The following is a 16840-nucleotide window of genomic DNA, read 5'->3' on the forward strand; positions in this document are numbered from 1 at the left end:
GGGGGAAATCTTGCGGGGAGAGGAGGGGTTCCATGTGGAGGGAGGAAAAACTAGCCACCAGCAAAAGCCGGAGCCCCTCACAGAGGCAGAAACTTCAAGGTGGACGAAGGGCGGCTAGGGGTTTCACAAATCGCCAAACTCTAGCAGAGCCTTTTTTCAAATTCGTAATACTTTAAGATTGATGTCCCGTTAGCACAAATTTGATACGAGTATATTTATTAATTTTAATATTTTATTTCATAATAATTCTTATTTAATTTTATATTTTACTCCACTCCTAAATTAAATTTAAAGAATTTATATACATATCCTAAATTTTTTATCTATTTATATTTGTAATATTTATATATTTATACTTATTTATATAACATTTAAATTCTATATAATATTATAAATTTTAATTTATTTTAAATTAATCTAATTTAATATCAATATTTTGATATAATTGAAATATTTAAAATTATATATATATAAATCAATATAAGTTTTAATAATGAATTTATAAAAATTTTGTGGCATATTTATAAATACCCATTGCGATATGATTATCTGATATGTCAAATTACCAAAGTCTCCACCTGAAAAAGGAAGAGAGTCAAAAAAGGGGGATAGGCGAAGAAGGGGGAAGGAGAAAGGGGAAGGCGATTGTCGGATCCCGGAAGAACAATCAGACCCATCTCCATTACCAACATCCTCTTCTGCGTTCGAGGTGCGTGTTTTCCGTTGATTCTGTTCTATAAAAATCTCTTATTTTGATTTTCTACAGTTGTTGATTGCTTGATTTCTTGATGTTTGTGTATGGGATTCTAGGTTTTAATGTTCTTGATGTTTATGCCTAGAATTTCTCCAAAATCAGATTTATCTCCATCTCCAATATCCTCTTTTTTTTAAGAGCCTTAGGCCCGTCTAGGGTCTGCTTTTTGCTCATCCCCATTTCTTCCTTGCTGCTTCGGCTTCGCGTGAATGGAGTTTTGAAAAGGTTCAGGACTTGCTCCTGTCCGATCGGAAGCAACGTCGCTACGAAGGTAACGATATTTATCGTCTTTCGCTCGCTTATTCGGCTAAATCCCGTAAACTCGCTGCCGACTTTGCTCCTTCGACGACGTTCCCTTCCTGTTTGATCGGAAGTTACGACATTTTTTTGATCGGAAGCAACAACGGGAGCTCGCTTGCTGTGAAGGTAATTTTCTCCCTTTCGCGCGCTTCTTCGGCCAAATTCCGTAAATCCGCCGAACCAAAGGATTCGTAAATCCGTGATTTACCACGAAAAGAGGGACTTTTCCGTCAACCGCGGCTTTGATTTACCGTGAGATTTGGTTTTGCATTTTTGGCCGTTTGGCTGGATTTAGCTCAAATCCGGCCTAAATCCTGCATCCAAACAGCCCCTTAAGGTTGTAATTTTTTACTGTCAGGAATGATTTGGGCTAAGTAGTGCTTAAATCCTGCTCAAAGTCTGCATCCGAACAGCTCCTTAGAGTTTTCTGTCTTCTCTAGTTCTGCAAATTGCATGCCTGACGGAAGTTTGATATCAATTCGAGACTGATAACGTCGCAGCCTGCCCCCCTAATCTCATCTCTGTAAAAAATTTTTATCTCCACGCACCTATTTTTTCTTTTATTATTAGGTTTTTTGTTATAGATGACTGATCAACCGACTTGTTTGTTTCATTGTTTGACATTATTTTCTAATTATAATTTTATATTTTATGATAAATGAGATGAGAAATTATGTATGACTGAATGTATTTTTTTAAAGATTATAAATTTATGTTTTGAACTTCAGAAAATGTAGTTATACTTGTTTTCACATATTTTCAAAATACTATTTTAATATTGTTTTTAGAATTAAGATTGACATAAATTGATTTAAGATGATTTATAATAGCGTATATTATGATTATGATATAAAGTTATATTTCATTCGTATTTGTTAGATTTGTGAATAATAATCTATATTCAACCTTTTGAAAAAAATTTTCATTTACAGAGACAGTTTTATGGTGTTTCACCATTCTGAAAAATAATGTGATATAGAGTTAGATTTATTCAGTTTTGTTAGACTTTAAAAATTGTTAATTTGTGCCCCTATTTAAAAAATTATTATTTTTTACTTCGCCCCTAAACCAGGCGCTCCTCCTTGGCACCAAGTTGTCATCTACATATCCTCCCTCTGATGAGAAGCTGCCACTTGCGGCTTGACTTAAAATAGATGGGGTCATCTACACACTCCACTCATTGTGGCTGATTTTCCGTTATTCTTAGGCACTTAGGTAATTTCGTCTTTGGTCTCTCCCCTTTTCTGATTTCATTGTGTTTTCCTTGGCTCTAGTTTGTGAGTGATCTTCCTGTTTGAAGCATTTTTCTTTTCTAATTGTCCTTTTCTATCGAGCATCAGTTTATCATCCCTGTTATTGTATCGCTGAATTGGAGATGAATACATTCGTGATGCAGAGATACCTGTTATTTCCCTTGTTGCTGCTCGTATGCTTCCATAGAATATTTCCTTCCACAGAATCCTACCTTTATTTTGTCATGTATTTAAACGTTAAGGGAAATTCATTTTGCTTGATCATCAGCCTTCTAGGATTTAGTAATTTGAGCATGTATTAGCTCTGGTATCTGCTCTAGTATGCCATTTTCTTTTGATCTTATTTTCTTTGTTTTAGAATTTGTTGTTGTCATACTTTTCATATTTTATTAAGTTTTCAATGCATTTCTTCCATGTTTTTTTGTTAAGTGATATCACTTTTTTTTTTCTTTTTTCTTTTTTTTATGTAGCAGTGATGGCAACCTCCTTGGAGTCATGGATGAAAGAGTTGAATGATGCTTCAAGGTTGGCTGAGGATATCAATTCCATGATTTCGGATAAGGGTTCTTTGCCTCCATCAGGACCTGAAACCCAGCGTCATATGTCTGCTATTCGAAGGAAGATTACAATTCTTGGGACTAGATTGGATAGTTTGGAGTCTATTCTATTAAAGCTTCCAAGCAAGCAACCAATGTATGTAGATTTTTCCCGAGCTTGTGGTTCTTATTAGAAGCAGTCCTATACATTTTTATCTATATACTAGCTCTTGTTGAAACACACTCCTCCCTCTCTTTTCACCCCTTTTGGTGTAATTTGTTTGAAGTTGTAGAAGAATATAGCTTTTTCTTTTTACTTGAAATGCAATACAATGAAGATTTTGGCAAATAGTTTCATAAGATCATTTAACACATTTCTCAGAGAATAGTCAAGATTTGAATGTGTACTGGTGGTAAATTTATGTTTGGGAAAAGGACCAAAATTGTCTCTTGACTCTTTAGGAAGGACCAAAATGGTCCCCAGTTATATTGAATGATCTTTTTGGTCTCTCAAGTCCTTAAAAAGGAACTAAAATAATCCCATTGTGGGACCATTTTGGTTCCTCATTAAAGAGTTAAGGGGCCAAAATGCTCCTTTAATATAGTTGATGATCATTTTGGTCCTTCATAAAGAGTTAAGGGATCATTTTGATCCTTTTCTCATGTTACTTTACAATAATTATTTCTTTTCTTCAACTTCTCTAATATTAAACATAAATGAATAATAAGTTGAGGATTAATTACGCTGATCCTAAGTAGTTGGAGAATACTAATGATGATGATGAATCAACAATGGTATCTCACTCTTCTTCTGTTAAGCAACATGCACGCAATATCATTAATGCACCTAAACTTGAAGTTTTATTTGGTCCAATTTGATTTTTTCCCCCAATCTAGATACATTCTATTGAATTCTTCTAATATGGTTTTTGAATGAGGATTTACCATCATGATTTACATTTTGAATATAAAAATGATTTGGCATTTTATTAACCAATTGTACATCTGTAGAACGGAAAAGGAGCTGCATAAGCGCCAAGACATGCTTTCAAATTTGAGATCAAAAGCAAAGCAAATGGCATCTGCGTTAAACATGTCAAACTTTGCTACGAGGTAATATGACGATAGCTTGCTGCTGTATTTTTCATTTATCTTGCCATTTTTTTCCTTTCATGAGATCAAAAGCAAAGCAAATGTCAATGGAGAAAAAGTATTCATGTTGCCGACCCCACGTAGTGGGATAAAGGCTTGATGTTGTTGTTGTTGTTGTTGTATGGGATTTTAGAATAGTTTTTATCCATTGAAAATAATGCTAACGAGTAAAAAACTTATGTAGGGCATTAGATTTTTAATGTTTAATTTCGTGTTATCAGGGAAGAGTTACTTGGTCAAAGTAAGAAGTCTGATGAGATAAACAGAACTACAGGGTTGGATAACAATGGTATGGTTGTTCTGCAACGGCAAATTATGAAAGGTATATTTAAGGCTTCTGAGTTGTATTGCTGTGTTTCTGCGTTTGGTACTTGTTTATATACTTGTTTATTGTTTTTTTAATAAATAGAGCAAGACGAGGGCCTTGAACAGCTGGAGGAAACAGTGTTGAGCACAAAACATATTGCATTGGCAGTTAATGAAGAGCTGGATTTACAGACAAGATTAATTGTATGCGTTACTACCATTGGCATTTGAGCATTTTGATACTCTTTTTGTTGCTGTAGAATTTTTTAATGCTTTCCTTTTCAGGATGATTTAGACGAACATGTTGATGTTACAGACTCTCGGCTGCAGGTAACATCATTCTAGTTAGTCATTTCTTTCAATGTTTTCATGTTTTTCTTTATGAATTTCTTTTAAATGTGTCCTCAAGTTGGCTGTGGTGAAATTTGGCATGTCTTAATTATGCCAAGATTTTATAGTTGAGACATGAGTGAATCAGTTAATAATTTTTTTTTTATTGAATTTAGACTCTGCCTATAGTAAGAAAGGTAGAGATAGACCTAAAAAGATTTGGTTAGAAACTGTTAGAAATGACATTATTTTATTAGATTTAAGTAGATTTTGACTCTTAATAATACACGATGGAGAAAAATAATCTAAATGCATTTCTTTTCCTTATAAGTCATTAATTGTAGGCGTTTGAATCTTATTACTTCTGGCCCGTGTGATACTACATGATATCTGGATCTAAATGTAATGCAAAAAAATAAACCCTTAAATTCACTAGCATATGAATTTTTGAAACAGTTACCTAAATGGGGAAATTCATGTTATATTTATAAGTTTGAAGATAATAAAGCTGCAAGGCCCAAAGTTGCCAATGACCAAAATCAATAGGCAAGACGCTCTCCCTTTTCAATTAAGTGCTAATTTTTAATACATAACCATCATAATTATCCCAATTATTTGGAGTTGGATTTATGAATCTTATTTTATGTTTTTTTCTATTGTGTGATGTATGGAGTGTTAATAGTAGAGTAATAGGCATAAAACCTTTCTTTTAAAATTTAGAGGTTGATTTACTGAAGGTATTTAGTCAATTAATGCTTTGTAAATGTCATATACTCATATTTGAGGCTGTTTTATGGCTTTTTTGTTTGAAGTTTTTGTTAAACTGAGAGTGGCTATTTCTTGGGCATTTAAAATTGGCAATATTTATTTGGCTAACTAGTGATTTCGTTAAAATTTATGCTATAGAAATAATAATAAGAATTGTATCATATTTAATTACATTTGCAGGAACTTAGCCAATAAAATTATTAAGAAGTTTATAATAAAATTTGATGTTATAAAAGTTTTACATAATATTATATTGTATATTAACACCAGAAAACTACACAATTTGAAAATACACAACAAAGGCGTGCCGTAAAAATAAAAAATTATGATTTAGAAGAATGTGAAGAATGGTTGTGTCGCATGCTAGAATGTAAAAAGAAGTTGCTCTTAAAATTAAAAGGATTAAGCTAAACATGGTTGAAGAAAATGGAGCAACATCGCATAGTAAAACTTAATGAAGGCTTTTGGTCAGTCAAACAAGAAAATAATTAAGCAATAATAAAAAATTCTCCAATATTAAAATGATGTTTAAGTGAGTGCCACCTACGCAAATGTGCACTATGCTCTCCATGGCATCTCAGGTGACACTTAGACCCGAGTGAACTTGGGTGCTTATATTTGAGCCTGTTAATGGGTATGATAATTGATTTGTTCATTGCAAGTTTCTAAAATGTTGAAAATACTAGATCTAACATAACATTCTTGAGATTAGTATCAGCCATGAAGCCTAACCTTAAACCATAGGGAGCCTTAAGGGGTGAGGTCTTCATTTCCACAGTGCATTTTTTGTTTTGAATGTCTGATGTGGATTCCTGATTGTAGGTGTATTGATGACCACCATTTATAGCCACCAAGATGAAAATAGGATCAAAGAGAAGAGCTGAGGAGGATTAACTTAAGAGATGATGAGATAAATTAAAAAGGAGAAACATATTAAATGAATCACTTAGAATTATACTCATGAACTATCATTTCTTCAACTATATCAATTTCAATTATATATGTTTCTTGTATATGTGTATTTTTATGGTTGAGATGTTATCGAGTTTTTCTTAAGAATTGGCTAGTTGCAATAACCATAATAGAATACCTGTAAGATGCCTCAATACTTAAAATGTAATTGAAACCGCAAATAACATTTTTGTTGATTTGTCGCTTAATTCTTTCATTAACTTTTGCCTAAGACTTATAAACCTTGCATAATATTCAAAAGCGCTTGAATCATTTTATTTACAATTCTGAATTTGATTGTGCAACCCATTATGTTATTCATTAAATTGTTAGATATTTCCCTTTAATTGTATGCTTCATGTCAGCCCATGTTTTTTTTAATTTTACTTGAAGCACTTTATCAAAGCAATTGTGCACGCCCTAGTAATTTTGCTTCAACAACTACAACTTACTTTCGAATTAAATAAGTGATAATGTTAAAAAATTCTTTCAATTTATTGATTCATCCTGAAAATTTCTTTTTCTTTTCTTTTTTTTTTTCCTAAAAATTTCTTAAGATTATAACCTTTTCAATTTTAGGGCTTCAATGTTGAGTCATGTGATAGTTATATTGTTAAGTAGAATAAGAACCTACCTGATTTTATTTAAATTGCTGTATCATTAATTAATTTTTTTATTATCCTAATTAATGTCTTCTGTATATTTCACATGTTGTTGTGACTATAAACTTTGATTTCAATTTGATGTAGGATGATTCAGGGTTGTAATGCAACTTTAATATTGTGAGAAATTATGATTCATCAATCATTATCCACTAAATAATTAACAATTTACTTTCTTTAAATATAAATAGTATATGCGAGAATTATAATCCAAGCAATATTTTATTAATCGTATTTATCTAGAAATTTGAACTACGCAAAATCAGTGAGCAATTATTATTTAATCATCATAATTTGAATATTAGTTGCGTCAAATTTGAATAAAATTAGGAGCAATAACAAGCCAATAACAAGTTATGTAATATAAATTGGAGAAAGAAAATATCTTGTCTAAGTAAGAATTCCAAGCGTCATACTATCTTAAATAGATGACTTCACCCGGAGTTAATAGTTTCATTTCTATTGCACTTGAAGGAATTACACGTCTTAGTTGTTATCACAAGATTAAAAATTGGAAGAGATTTTTTTTCTCAATCAAAGATAGTAATTTACATTCCTAAGAAAACTTCCTATCTCTAGTTTGATAGACCAGCACAAACATTTGGAAATGGAAAATACACATTCTCTCAAGGCCATCATCAACTACTCAAATTACAAAATAAAATTACATAAACTAATCATTGAAAACAAATAAATTTTGCTTGATGTGATGCTTCTAACAAGAACTCAGACGTAAATTTCCATTAAGTGATGAAGTAATCAGCTTTATTTCATATCCAAACTGCTTCTAACTGCATACATTTGGTCTCCCTAAATATAAATTTAAGAAGAAAGTCTATAAATAATTTAAATCTGAGTTCAAATTTCAAACTTAAAGAATATAAACTAGCCTAATAAAATGGCCAACCAATCTTAAATAATCAAGAATTAAAACATGAAAATTGGAACCACTCCGCAAAGCAATTAAAATCATTGGCATCCCTCCCTATAGAGTGTCTGACGTCCGTTGCCATTTCAAAATTTAAACTCCTTATGCTATATAGATGGTTTTGGTGTTTTTATTCTCATCAGCTTCTAGATACTTCTGGGAAGAATCTTGAATTTCTGAGAACTTTCTAGAAGCTTCTAAAGATATTCTGCAAAATTCTTTAAAATTTTGAAAATTTCTGATTTTGAGATCCTCCTTGTTCCACACCTACTTGCTCGAACTATATACTACAAATTTATCACATTTAGGTAATATTGATTGATAATTAATGCTTGATTGATTGTCATTTTCTATGATTTATAGCTGGTTGACTTTCTTTCGCTCTCTTTGTTCTTCACCCTTATTTTTTTTATTTTTTATTTTTTTCTGTTATATACATGCAGCGTGTGCAAAAGAGGTTGGCCATCCTCAACAAGCGGACAAAAGGAGGCTGCTCATGCTTGTGCTTGTTATTATCGGTTGTCGTCATTGTCATGTTGGCTGTCGTCGCTTGGCTTCTTTTCACCCACTTGTAAGAACTTTTTGCCTTAGAAACTTACCACTTGTTGCCCTTTGCTTTGCGTGCAATCTGCCACTTGCAGGAAGTGTGTTTCCTTCATTATATCTATTATTAAGAGTTTGATCATTCTGTAAATGTGTTTATGAAAAAAATTATTATGTGATTGGTTTATTTGCAGACTCTTTCAATATACTTGTTTGTATGTTCCAATGTTTGTCTTCTGAACTATTACGCACCTTTGTGTAGCAAATCAATCTGTTTGTGAAATTCTAAGGTGATCTCTCTTATGAGATTTTAGATCTCAGATATCTAAGGGCAAGTAATTATCTAACCTGTCATCTAATTGGCTTGCTAATCCTATCTGTACTTAAGTTTTCTGCAAATCTACTAATTTTTCATGTGATAAACGACTTAATGTACATTTTGCTCATTGAAGGTTCAATAGAATCTCTCTTATGTTTTGTTTGGGACAGTTTTTTTAGTATAAAAATTAAAATTTTTTATATTAAAAAGTTGCTTTAGGAAGCAGGACGAAAGCCATCCCAAATAAAGTTTTATGTTTCATTTGGAACAATTTTTTTACTGCTTTCTAAAATAACTTTATAGTATAAAAATTTCTTAAATTAAAAATTTTTGTACTAAAAAGTCGTATTAGAAAGCAATAAGAAAGCTGTCCCAAATGAAATCTTAGTCCACTAAGTTTTCGTTTGGGATAGCTTTTTTACTGCTTCTTAAAGCAGCTTTTGTGTACAAATATTTTAATTTTTGTACATAAAAGCTACTTAAGAAGCCATCCCAAATGAAGCTTGAATTTGTAAAAGGTTTAGGTTTCATTTAGGATAGTTTTCTTTGCTTTTTAAAATAGTTTTGTAATAAAAAAAAATTATATTAAAAAATATTTTAGAAAATTAAAAGTTGTACCAAAAGAAATCTTAATACATTATTATCACTAAAACAAAATTATAAAAGCAACTTTAATGAGCATCTGCTACTAAGCTATATTCACGATAATCGGGCTCCTTACATTGTGGTGGAGCCCATCTAACCATGTAAATGAACCAGATACAGCTGACACGTGGCCAACATCCATCATTGATTTGGCGGCCCTGACCGTTACCTGAAAACTCTTTTTCTCCCCCGGTATTTTGAACCGTAGGATTTTGGGCCGGACTTTCACCGAGAAACCCAACGGGTCCACCACGCTAACCTCATATCGAGCTGGGCCTAGGCCCACATTAGTGACAACTCGCCTGGTGGTAACACCGTTACTGCTGCCGTTTGATGAGATCGTTACCGAGACCGATGGATGGTTGAGATCAGACGGTGATAATGGACTTTGCGGGCAAGGAACTGACGGGTCAATTTGCACGTTAGCACTGGCACATATAAAGAGCAGATAGTCAGCATAGGAGGCTTCATATATCAGCCCTGGCCTTGATGCATGGCTGCTCCGGAGATGGCCTGTTCCAAATGCCATGGCCTCAGCCAACCCTCCAGCATCATCCACCATGGATTCGCCTTCCGCATCGCTCGCACTTGCTGTCAAATACGTCGGATTCACACATGCATCACATACGTAAGACTCGAATGTAAAGCTTCCAACCAAGATTTCAAGATGAGCTGCGTAGAATTACCGGTTGTCATAATGGCTGATCGGATGGCAGCTGAGGTCCATAGAGGATGCGCTGATTTTAGGAGGGCAGCTGTGGCTGAGACGTGGGGGCAAGCCATGGATGTCCCGGACATGAGGTTATATTTGACAATGCGATGATCATCTTCCAATTTTGTGGGAGATGAGGCCTCGCTCCATGCGGCGAGTATGTTCAACCCTGGTGCTGTAATGTCCGGCTGTAAATAGGAGATTAAAGTATAAAAATTAAAGTTGTTGTACTAAAAAGCTGTTTTAAGAAGCAATGAAAAAGTCGTTCAAAAAGACACTTAGTCAAACTCACACATACATTATATATACAAGGCTCGAATCCAAGACCTATTGGTTGATAGTTAAAGCTCTCAACCAACAGATCAAGGTGAAATGCGTTGAAAGACTAAGGCTTCGTTTGGAACAACTTTCTTACTGCTTCTTAAAGCGGCTTTTAATTTTTGTACTAAAAAGCTGTTTTAAGAAGCAATAAAAAAGCAGTCCCAAATGAAACTTAAAGCTAAATACTTTATAAATTTTACTAATTTATACGTGAAAAGTTAAGTTCTTGATTAAGAAATAAATTTTAAAATTACTGATAACTATGTACTTACCTTAAGGAGATTGGGTTCCAATCTATTAGGCCCTCTCGACGAAAAGGCCGCCATCGCCGGCGCACCACTAATTCCGACCACCGTTCTCGACCTTCCAATCAGCACCGTCGGTTTCACATCAGAGTCGATGTACTTGAGGATCTGAATCGCGTGCCGCGAGGAAACCGCCGACGCCGGAAGCACGTGAGCGTCCACCGGAATCTCGTCGCCGTTGGCCTCGCCGTTGCCGAGAATCATCGCCGCCCCGCCGGCTCTCTTCACCTCCATTCCCTTTGCCACCCTCAATCCGGCACCTCTCAGGCACAGCACAGCCTTCCCCTTTACTTTCTCTGTCGAGAGAGAATTCGGCAGGCATTGTCTGTTCAGAAAAATATTGCTTAAGATATTCCGATTAAATATTTTTTCATAATAAATTCTTATAATTATTAAATTTATTTTAATTAATAATAAGTGCTACTAATAAAAAAAATTAAGATTTATTGTGATTAAAAATGAACTATTTTTTTCTTTTTATTATGAAGAAAAATTAGATTAATTTATTTTGATATGCATCTAATTTATAGATAATTAATTAATTTTTATATAGCACTATTTTAAATAAATATAAAAAATTTCTTCCCTTATTTATAAAAATTGTTGTAGAATTATTACAACCTAAATAGTGGACTCGAACCTGATCAAATAACTCATTTTAATTTTTTTTTAAATTTTCATAAATTATGAATTATAGAGTTTAGAGAAATTGATAAAACAAATCACGCCAACAAATAAAAAAAAATTTATAGGAAAATTTAAATAGGTCATTTTCATGTTAAAATCAGGTCGCGGGTAAACCATAATAGAATTCTGGGCCCGAACCTAACTAAATATTTTAGATCATGTTAATCATTGGCACCCCTAGACCAAATTAAGTGTATTATAATTTTTTTCTTTAATTTCCAAAAACTCAAATAATAGTCTTTTATAATATCATACTACAATAAATTTTATGAAAATTTTATTTTATTTATAAAATTTGTATAAAAATAGAAGTCAAATAGAGGTGTGATGTCCATTTCTAATATTTAAAAAAATATTATTATTTTTTTATTTTATTGATAAGCTTAATTAACGAAGTTGTAAATAAGTACCCAGAGGCGTTTAATGGCGTATTAGGAACCTCAGCGTCTCCAGCGTAAACTAATGAATACGGCTTCCTTCTCTTTTGATTGTACGGCGTTACGGTTTGACCCTTAAAAAAAGAAAAATTAGAAAAACCAACTTCAAAATTGCAAGTCGTAATTAATTAATTAACTAATTACCATAATGGCCACTCCACTCCCGAGCACAACCGGCGCGTCGAACTCCCGGTCAATACTGCTCGCCGCCACCGTAATCACCCACGGCGCCAAATTCACCACCGTCGCCGCCGCCGGACCGGAATTTCCAGCGCTACAAACTGCCACCACCCCTCTCTTCACCGCGTGCAGCGTTCCTAACGCAATGGCGTCCACCGCATAGTCCGGCGGCTTTCCGTTGGCTCCTATGGAGATGCTGAGAATGTCGACGCCGTCCGCGACGGCGTCGTCGATGGCGGCGAGATAAATATAATAAATTTTTTTTAATATAAAATATTAAATATAATTCTTATTCATTTAAAAATTATATTAAATTTTTAATTAGAATCACTTGACTTGCTTTTTATTCATTGTTAATAATATTATATTTAACTTAAATAAATCATCATTAATGTTTTAATTAAAATATTCTGATAATTTTTTTTTTTCACAAATCTAAAGTTATATGAATGTGTTCCAATTATGAGGTCTTAGAATTTAATTAATTTTCTTAAAAATTTTATTGTTTATATATAACTAATACTATTTTTTTTAGAAAATAAAATTATTATTTTTCTTTTAATCTGATTCTTTTGTATGCCATTATTGAATATATAATAATAACCATAAGGAAATATAAAGTAACATACCTTATTTGAACATTTTATCAAACTATTTATTAAATGATAAAAATAGAAACAATTAAATACTCAAATTTATTCATTTATATGATAAATTTAAAAAATATTATTTTCAACAATATTTATCTATTTAAGTAAAAAAGTATAAAAAAAAAGTAAAAAAGTATAAATGAAAGTTACATAAAGTGTATCAAGTCATTCGGGCAAAATTGGGATGGCTTTCTTAATGCTTCTTAAAATAGTTTTTTAAGTAAAAAATTAATTAATCAGCTATTTTAGAACCAATCTCTTTGTAAAGGCTCAAACTCTTAATTATCGAGATATTGTCCGCTTTAGGCTAAGAGCTTCACGGATTTGACCTGTTAGTGTAACTTCTCAGTAGGTCATGCATCCATCCCAGAATTGCTCTATGATGAGCACGCTTAAATGCAAAATTTCTTATGAAAATTCTAGCCATTACACTAAAAAAACACCTTGATTTTTAAGGGTTAGCAGCCTTCTTTTAGTTAAGGGTTTTCCCTCCCTCCCTCTCTTTAGATTTCAAATTTGAAGTGTTGAAGGAAATTATTTAGCGAGCAAGGAGCAAGTTCACGAGATTCTTATCATCAGAGATCCCTTATCTGCATCTGAAGAAGAAGCCAAATCACTTTGTCCTCAAGGACAGTATGTTTTTGTTGCCATTCTAAGCTCGAAGAGGACAACGATGGGTTAAAGTATTTATATTACTCAAGTCTTCCAGACAATATTAGTCTTCTTGTTCATTTGGCTCTTAATTACAACGCTTATTTTCATAAACAAATCAAATCAACAAAACGGAAGATAAAGTTTTATATATATAAGCTCCGAAGAGAAAAACAAGTTGTCTTTCTTGTTTTAACTTCGAAAGTAATTAGAGTTAAGCAAGCTCTAATTAAAGATTACGATCTAGATTTATTTTATTATAGTTTAAAGATAGAAATTATATTAATTAAAAGAGCAGCAGAAAATATCGATCTCACCTGTTGCAGTTTGAGGAATTGAAAGCTTCTCCTTCTTCACAAACTCCCTTCCAACGCTTGCTTACAGGTCCCATTCCTTCGTCGCTGAAGCTCTTCGATTCTGGCCATATACCTGCATGTACAAATTTCATTGTATTAACATTGAATAAAAGAAAGGATTAAATTGATTAATAATTAATGACCAGAATCCAGCATTCCAATAATAATATCATCCCCATAGCTTGCGTTCTCTGCAATGAAATCCTTGTTATAACCATTGATCAAGCCCTCTAAGGTCTCTATGAAATCCCAAGATCTAGTTGTATGAAGAGATGATTTCCCCTCACTTGGGAACACTGAAACCACCCCCTCCATCTCTGTATAAAAATGAAAGAAGATTAAGTCCGCATAATATTCTGATTAAATGATCTTGATCAGAACAAGGTTAAATTTTGCTTTAAAAAGTGTTCAATATATAAATTTTTGATGCGCAGAAGATAGAACAGAAAAAAATCAGTCAAATATTCATTCAGCTCAAAGTTTTACCTGATATCTTAGCCGCCTCATGCTGTGAAAGAGTTGCTGCGAAGCCATTTATGCTGTTCTTATAGCTATAAAGAAGAGATTCTCTTGCAGATTCATCACTGATATGACATAAACAAGACTTAATGAAAGCAAGAAGAAGAAGAAGAAAAGAAGAAATTTTTGTGGAAATTCATGACGCAAACCTTTCTTTGATTGAGAGAAGGAGAGAGTGGTGATGGTTCTGAATTTGCTCGGCTGTTAATCTTCCACTGTGATCGCCTAAGTACACTATGAAAACCTGTGGATTTGAAGGATATATTAAGTGAGGTAATTTCTGATTAGCTTAATTTAATCTTTTAATAGGCAAAAAAACAGCACTGCTTGATTGAGCAGACCTTGGAATGTTGATTGCTAGAGGAAGCAGGATAGAAGAACAAAAGAACGAGGGGAAGAAGAAGATAAGATTTTCTAAACATTTCCTACTCGATTTTTCTTTTCTATAATTAGCTCACATGTTAATCAATCTGTCTGTTTTTATAGACAGAGAGGTCTTGGAGAAATTCGTAGAACCGAGGGGGTTAAAAGTAAATTTGGTTTTTTCCATTTTTAAAAAAATAGTAAATTAATTTCGTAAAATAAAATTGAGACATTAGGGGTTTAAATATTCCTAATAGAGTTTGAGCCCCTTCTAATTTGAACTTAAACTTAATTGATTCTTCAAAAGCCATTTTTATTTTATTAAAAAGAGCAAAAATTAACAACAATGACAACAACAACATCAAGTCTTAAGAATGGTTTTAAGGTTACACTATGTAGGGTCTGCCTTTTTCTGTAAAAGGTTCATGTGAAAAATGATTCAAGTCATGATTATTCGACAAATTTTATGCCAGCTGTCGACTATCTAACACAAACCTTCAATTTTTTCATCCAGGACTTGGGGCCTGACAACAACAGCGTTAAATTAAGATGATAATATAAACAATAGTGACAAAAATAATTAAAAATGAGATATTTGAGGATAAATAATGAGAGATTAGATGACAAAATGAAGATCATTAAGATTATATATATTTATTTTTTTAATTACTTTTTTGTTAAATTATAGAATCTAAATATAAGGATAAGATCCCTAAATTAAATAAATTCTAGGAAAGAACTTATAAAAAAGTTATATTTGTATATTTTTATTATAATTATTTTTTATTCTTAGAATTGAATTTGTGTTATTTATTGATTTTTTTCTTATTGCAAAATTTAAAAAAAAAAAAAAACTTCTATAACTTTTATATTAGTTTTTTGGTATAAACTTATTTATTGAAATGAATGAAAATTGATAGAAGTAATCCCATGTTTTGAAAAACAAATTATATAATTTAATTATTAGTAATATTAAAAATATCATTAAATATTTTTTATCATATCCTAAAGCAAAGGATAATACTTCAATTAACATCAAGTAACTGACTTTTGGCATAATCATCTGAGTGAGACCCACTAATTATGATTGACCAAATTTTTTTAAGCAAAAATTTTCAATATTTTTTTTCACTCTATCTTTTATATTAAATAAAATTTAATCTTAAATTCATACACATTTTTTTTACTTTTTTTACATAAAATTAAAAATTTTATTTATTTATTTGAAAGTAGAAAGGCACTGGAGCATGCGCGATTGTGAAGAGGATGTGATGGATATTTGAAGGTTTGATTTGGATGTTATGGCATGCATGCATGGCATGCAAGTTGATATGGTCCATACATCAACTAGTCAACTCATCCCTATCAAATGAATGCATGGGAGAAGAAGGAGAAACTAATTAGTTTAATTACTATGATTTTTCTAATTATAATTTAAGTGGTTATGAAATTTAAGAAAATAATTATTCATTTTATTTATGTTTTAATTAAAAATAAAATATTTTTATTTAGTTTCCCATAAGTGCATGTTATTATTATTTTTATTGAATTTTTATAAGGTAATAGTGATGATATTGATGTGTGGTTGGCCAAGGAGGGCAGTGATAAGGTGGTTTTTATTTAAAGAATAAAAGTATAAAAATTTTATTTTGCGTGTTTTTAAATGCACATTGATTTATTTAATATAATAAGAATAAATATAACCAAAAATGCAAATCAAACATTTTTTAAATAAAAAAATAAAAAGATCTCAAATAAAGTATTAATAATTTGGTTGAGAAGGTTAGTGTTCACCAGGGGCGGATCCAGCTTCTTTTTTTAGAGTGAGCAAAAAAAAATTTTTTTGTGGGGGATGGGCAAAAATGCTTAGGATTGATTAAATGAGGGCAAAAAAATTTTTTGAGAGGGGGCAAAATACCCAAAATACTCAAAATATTTCAAAATATCTCACTAAAATTAAAAAAAAAAAAATTTGAGGGGGGGCATTTGCCCCCCCTCAACTACATGGGGATCCGCCCATGGTGTTCGCTCAAGAAAAATGACACAAGCTAGCCCTCCCTTGTGACCTAGGATTTCATTTTTCATGAGGGAGATTAAATTTTAATTTACCAAAATTTTCCTCATAATTATGTTAAGTATTAGTTAAATTTGAGATTGAATATTCTTATGATTGTAAACCCTCATAGTTAATTACTCATTCCATCATGGTATA

General features: G+C 32.1%; 2 protein-coding genes across 4 annotated transcripts; one reads left to right on the forward strand and one right to left on the reverse strand.

Moving 5' to 3' along the window:
• The first annotated feature begins 555 nt into the window (after nt 1–555).
• On the forward strand, nt 556–8709 carry LOC110100380 (syntaxin-52). 3 transcript variants are annotated; one of them, XM_020827849.2, is made up of 7 exons: nt 556–709; nt 2781–3000; nt 3855–3956; nt 4217–4317; nt 4405–4505; nt 4587–4631; nt 8384–8709. In XM_020827849.2, the coding sequence occupies exons 2-7, from the start codon at nt 2783–2785 to the stop codon at nt 8513–8515; spliced, it is 699 nt and encodes a 232-aa protein (XP_020683508.1). In that variant the 5' UTR covers nt 556–709; nt 2781–2782; the 3' UTR covers nt 8516–8709. The 3 variants fall into 3 exon arrangements, with proteins under 3 accessions (XP_020683508.1, XP_028547387.1, XP_020683509.1); XM_028691554.1 differs by lacking the exon at nt 8384–8709 and adding an exon at nt 6222–6412; XM_020827850.2 differs by having other exon boundaries at nt 557–709; nt 2778–3000.
• Nucleotides 8710–9490: 781 nt separating this feature from the next.
• LOC110100367 (subtilisin-like protease SBT5.6) lies at nt 9491–14687 on the reverse strand. The gene is made up of 10 exons (XM_020827823.2): nt 14607–14687; nt 14415–14509; nt 14233–14330; nt 13890–14063; nt 13708–13819; nt 12054–12336; nt 11883–11983; nt 10753–11110; nt 10134–10347; nt 9491–10038 (listed from the first exon to the last, which is right to left on the reverse strand). Exons 1-10 carry the CDS (start codon nt 14685–14687, stop codon nt 9491–9493), a joined length of 2064 nt encoding a protein of 687 aa, XP_020683482.1.
• Between the last annotated feature and the right edge of the window lie 2153 nt (nt 14688–16840).

The sequence above is a fragment of the Dendrobium catenatum genome, unplaced genomic scaffold (assembly GCF_001605985.2).
Source record: "Dendrobium catenatum unplaced genomic scaffold, ASM160598v2 original_scaffold_12804, whole genome shotgun sequence".
NCBI classification, from domain to species: Eukaryota; Viridiplantae; Streptophyta; class Magnoliopsida; order Asparagales; family Orchidaceae; genus Dendrobium; species Dendrobium catenatum.

Bases quoted from the DNA above. Each gene is read 5' to 3' on its own strand.
- LOC110100380 (XM_020827849.2), top strand. From the start codon at position 2,783: ATGGCAACCTCCTTGGAGTCATGGATGAAAGAGTTGAATGATGCTTCA. The intron at 4,506-4,586 runs GTATGCGTTACT...TTTCCTTTTCAG, and splicing joins ATTTACAGACAAGATTAATT to GATGATTTAGACGAACATGT. The intron at 4,632-8,383 runs GTAACATCATTC...ATATACATGCAG, and splicing joins TTACAGACTCTCGGCTGCAG to CGTGTGCAAAAGAGGTTGGC.
- LOC110100367 (XM_020827823.2), bottom strand. From the start codon at position 14,687: ATGTTTAGAAAATCTTATCTTCTTCTTCCCCTCGTTCTTTTGTTCTTC. The intron at 14,510-14,606 runs GTCTGCTCAATC...TCAAATCCACAG, and splicing joins CTAGCAATCAACATTCCAAG to GTTTTCATAGTGTACTTAGG. The intron at 11,111-11,882 runs GTACTTATTTAC...TTTTCTGAACAG, and splicing joins ACGCCATTAAACGCCTCTGG to ACAATGCCTGCCGAATTCTC.